We start from the raw sequence: 5,161 nt of genomic DNA, 5'->3' as shown, positions 1-5,161 counted from the left end.
GACAGTACCATCACAGCAGAAAAGAGAACCCTGAAATGATCATCTGCAGATCAAAATCCTTACTACTCGAAACCGACGGCCAAGATAGCGTCATAATCCACGAATGAACGGTCGGATCAGCCGTCTCATCACCAGTGCCCAAATTACCTCTAGGCTATCACATATTCAGACACTCTTTCCTTTTTGTAGAATTTGCCTTTTTGCACACTGCAAAAAGGAAAATCAATTGACTTGAGAACACGAAAACTTATCTGCGCGTTAATCCACCACAATGGAGTAAAGAAATGCAAAATCTTACCAATAAGAACTGTTCACGGGGACTAATGAAAAAAATCAGCAAAAAGTCAATCTTTTCTTTAGAGTTTTATCTTTTTGAAACTCTTTTCTTCAGAGTCCAACGCCAAGCACCACAGTCCTCGGGGCATCTATTTAAGCAGCATCCCATGTCTCCATTCTATTCTCTCCTCTCCTCCCATTCTTTTGCCGAAGGGAAATTTTCAATTTTTTTGAAGGAAATTCTCTCCTCTCGGCCCATTCTTTGCAGTTAGCTAGCTAGCGAATTCTTTCATCGGATTCTTGCTCGTCGGTCGATCAATGGCGCGGATGGCAGGCAAGGGGAGCAGCGGCAGGGCACTGGCCGGCGGGGCCAGCGGGGCCAGTGGACGCGAGCGTGAGGGGAAGAAGGCGCTGCTGCTGGGGCGGTTCGAGGTGGGGAGGCTGCTGGGGCAGGGCAACTTCGCCAAGGTGTACCAGGCGCGCAACGTGGCCACCGGCGAGGAGGTGGCCATCAAGGTGATCGAGAAGGAGAAGGTCTTCAAGTCCGGCCTCACGGCGCACATCAAGCGCGAGATCGCCGCGCTCCGCCGCGTGCGCCACCCGCACATCGTGCAGCTCTACGAGGTAATGGCCACCAAGCTCCGCATCTACTTCGTCATGGAGTACGTGCGCGGCGGCGAGCTGTTCGCGCGCGTCGCCAAGGGCCCGCTCCCGGAGGGCGAGGCCCGGCGCTACTTCCAGCAGCTGGTCTCCGCCGTCGCCTTCTGCCACGCGCGCGGGGTGTACCACCGGGACATCAAGCCTGAGAACCTCCTCGTCGACGACGCCGGCGACCTCAAGGTCTCCGACTTCGGCCTCTCCGCTGTCGCCGAGCAGATGCGCCACGACGGGCTGTTCCACACCTTCTGCGGCACCCCGGCCTACGTCGCCCCCGAGGTGCTCTCCCGCCGCGGCTACGACGCCGCCAAGGCCGACCTCTGGTCATGCGGCGTCGTGCTCTTCGTCCTCGGCGCCGGCTACCTCCCGTTCCAGGACCGGAACCTCGTCGGCATGTACCGCAAGATCCACAGGGGCGACTTCCGCTGCCCCAAGTGGTTCTCCCCGGAGCTCCTCCGCCTCATGCACCGCGTGCTCGACACCAAGCCGCCGCGCCGCGCCTCCGTCGACGAGATCATGGAGAACGAATGGTTCAAGGTCGGATTCCGCCGCTTCTCCTTCCGCATCGAGGACGACCGCTCCTTCACTTGCTTCGACCTCGACGACGGCGACGCCTACGCGCCCACCTCGCCGCCCGACACCCCGCGGACGGCGGACGGCAGCGACTACGGCGACGCCACCGATCAGCAGCAGAAAATCCCGGGCGGGATGACGTCGTGCGGGTCGGCGCCGTCGCTGCTGGAAGGGAGGTTCGGGCAGCTGGGCGGGAGCTCGCGGCGGCGGTCGAGCCTGAACGCGTTCGACCTCATCTCCTTCTCCCCGGGGTTCGACCTCTCGGGGCTGTTCGAGGACGGCGGCGGCGAGGGGAGCAGCGGGGAGGGCGAGCAGCAGCAGAACGCCGCGCGATTCGTGTCGGCGGTGCCGGCGGAGCAGATCCTGGCCGCGCTGGAGCGGACGGCCGCCGCGGCGGGCATGGCGGTGTGGGCACGGGAGGACGGGTCGGTGATCATGGAGGGGACGCGCGAGGGCGCCAACGGCGCGCTGGCGGTGGCCGCGGAGATCTACGAGCTGACGCCGGAGCTGGTGGTCGTGGAGGTGCGGCGCAAGTCCGGCGGCGCGGCCGAGTACGAGGAGTTCTACCGGGCGCGCCTCAAGCCCAGCCTGCGGGAGCTCATGACCGAGGAGCCGGCGCCACGTGTCGGCTCCAAGGAGCTCACTCGGAGCGTGTGATCGTGCCGTCCATGCATGCACGCACGTCTGCTTGACTGGTCGTCTATACGGCGTCCGTATACTTGGCCATAGAGCTGTACGTACAATACGTACGTACGTATATCTGTGCATACATGTCACGCCACAATACATACGCATGTGCAGTATGTACCAAAAACAAGTATGTACATACACCATTTTTTGGGGCGGTGCTATGGGTGGTGCCTATTTTGAAAGGTCCATTCCATGACACTGTGTAAAGGGTAAAATGGGGAAATTGGATGATTGCTAATTAATTACTATTAGGAGATTATGTGTGTTAACTGTTAAGTGTGAGATGTTTGATGTTGTTGATGTATGAATCCTCTGTATGTTTTGAGAAGGAAATTAATGAAACTCATGGATTCTTTTCCTTTTTTTGTTTACATACTCTCACAGCCACACAATCTTCATATGCTCCAATAAAAAAAATCTCCATACACTGATCACTGTCAAACTTATGTGTCATACACTCATGCATTATATTTTTATTTCTTTTGCGAATACACTCGTACATCAATATGATATACTCCCTTAAGGTTAGCATAAAGTTGAGTCATCTATTTTAAAAACGGAGAGAGTACAAGTCTTTGCACACGTTCCACTATGAACAATATATGGATATATATAGATGCATTCCAGAGTGTATATTCACTCATTTTGCTACATATGTAGTTCATAGTGAAATTTCTATAATGACTTATATCTAGGAACAGAGAGAGTACAACCTAATACTTAATCGTTGTTGCTATACACAATCTGAAGTTCTGAAGGGGTCCAACAAGGTTGGAAAAAGCGGTAGGCGTAAGCGAGGAGGTTGGCCTTCGCCTAGTGCCTAGGCAGTGCCTAAGCGCCCTAGGGGTGGTCTAGGCGGTAATATAATTGTTACTCGTAGTTTCTTTATGATTATTATATGGATGTTGATATTAGTTTAGGGCATATAAATAAGTTGATTAGCATCTACTGCCATTGGAATATAACCCGTTTTGCATATTAGTGCGGTATGTGGCATGATTTCTTACTTGGGTAGATAATTCCTTGCTTGCCCTGCCTAGACCTCCATTTATGCCCTAGGCAAGGCGTTTGGCCACTGCCTAGCGCCTAGGCGTGCCTAAGCGCCTCCTAGGCACAGCCTTTTCCAATAGAGGGTCCAGCCAAGAAGAACGGCACACAATTTACAAGTAGTTAAACAGTTAGGCCTGTCTTCAGACCACTTTCTCGCCTCTTGCCGGCACCGCCGCTGGCTTGCCTTGTTTCCTGTGGCCTTAGGCTATGGAGGTGCAATGGGGCTTGGTCCTTGCCGGTGGAAGGGTTGTTGCATCGTTTTAGGTGTCTTTTTGTGTCTATTTAGGATTTGTGCCATGTTGAAGACGACGAGGCGGAAATGGCTTCCTAAAGATAGAGTAAGTTTCTCCCCTCCTAGCCTCGGCCTGGTTGTGCGTCTAACATGGTCGAATGGCATGTGGAGGGGTGTCTTTGGTGGATCCTGCTGGATTCAGTCGGCGTTTTGTCTTCGGTGAATCTATTGAATCCATCTTCGCTCGTCTACGTTCGTGTGTCTAGGTTGCATACTTTTAATATATGCTTCTCTTCATCGGCACCGGTTGCTGTTCTGGAGCATTGATCCTGGGGACCATAGCACGACGACTTTTTGACTGTCTACGATAACAAGGTTTATCCGGCTCTGATAAGAGAGGGGTAACGACGGTGGCGTGCATTCGGCTCGCTTCAATGTTTGTAGTCGTCATTAAGTGGTCTACGAACCTGCAAGTGATTTATGTTACTTTTGATATTCTTTGTATTGCCATGATTATTGAGAATAGATCGAATGTTTTTTTGAAAAAAATACAAGCAATTAAGAGTAACCAATTTTATTTTATTTGAAACAAGAGGGCAATCGAATTAGGACTACATTTCAAAAGCATTGCACTGTTTTTACTCCGGAATTAGCAACTCCAACAGTCTCGAATTGGCTTCGAGTTTTGGGACACCTGGTTAAACAGATGCACCTATAAGCTTACCTAAGTATATAATCTTATCTCTTGGCATCAAGAGCCACCTAATCCAAAACCCAGGAAGCTTCACAGCCACAAGCTCAAAACGGCCCCGCGATTAACCAATTTGGACGGAGCGGCCAGAAGCGCCGCGTACGCAGTGGCACTGCCCCTTCCACCCGCCCATTTCGCATCGCACGGTCGTTTGGACGTTACACTAATTTTTTTCGAAAGCGACAATTTTGGAAACATCTCAGCTGGCACGACGCTTCACCTAGATTAAATTTTGTTACGTCGCGAGATCTAAAAGTGGACAGGTCAGGTGTACACGTAGGAGTGCGCGCGCGAGTTAGGCCAGGCCGCGCGTGTCATACACAGTGGCGGAGCCAGAAACTCAATATAGAAAAGGCCAAACATGTCATATGATGTTAGAGGGGGTCAAATCACCTAAATTTAGCTAATTTTGCTTGACAAATGAAGGATTTGAAGCACATATAGTTGTGTTTATGAGAGCATAGGGGGGCCAAGGCCCCTGCCAGCACCCCCTGCCTCCGCCACTGGTCATACATAGGTCAGACGTCGTCACCCGGCACGCTCCGAGCTGCGGATGGACTGGAAGGAGGTAGTGGCAGATACCTTAATCTGGCGATTAGTAGGCTACGTGCTATAGTTTGGTTGACATGATAAGATCTCGCGCCCGGTTATCAGTCCATTTTCTGCGGAAGTAGGTGTTGGTGGGCCCTGGAAGGACTGACGAGGATGTGCTGGGACCTGGGATGGCCTGCGTGGGCTAATCATAATGCGTGATAGTTTAGCCAACACTGGTGATTTTGACTAATAGCTTATTTGTTTAATCTATGAATTTATCTAGAGTTAAAAGCATTGGGGTCCTAGAACTTACTCAGGATGTGATGATTTGGTCCTAGAACTTGCAAAATGACCCTACTCAGTTCTAAAACTTGCACCATATGTGCAACTTTGGTCCT

The 5,161-nt window shown here is 51.9% G+C and overlaps 1 protein-coding gene across 1 annotated transcript; it reads left to right on the top strand.

The window, feature by feature from the left end:
• The first annotated feature begins 458 nt into the window (after positions 1 to 458).
• Positions 459 to 2,554, top strand: LOC125543190 (putative CBL-interacting protein kinase 13). The gene has a single exon (XM_048706442.1). The coding sequence runs from the start codon at positions 595 to 597 to the stop codon at positions 2,161 to 2,163; it is 1,569 nt and encodes a 522-aa protein (XP_048562399.1). The 5' UTR covers positions 459 to 594; the 3' UTR covers positions 2,164 to 2,554.
• The last annotated feature ends 2,607 nt before the right edge of the window (positions 2,555 to 5,161 follow it).

The sequence above is a fragment of the Triticum urartu genome, chromosome 3, assembly GCF_003073215.2.
Source record: "Triticum urartu cultivar G1812 chromosome 3, Tu2.1, whole genome shotgun sequence".
NCBI classification, from domain to species: Eukaryota; Viridiplantae; Streptophyta; class Magnoliopsida; order Poales; family Poaceae; genus Triticum; species Triticum urartu.
This window is presented reverse-complemented; position numbering and strand designations above follow the sequence as displayed.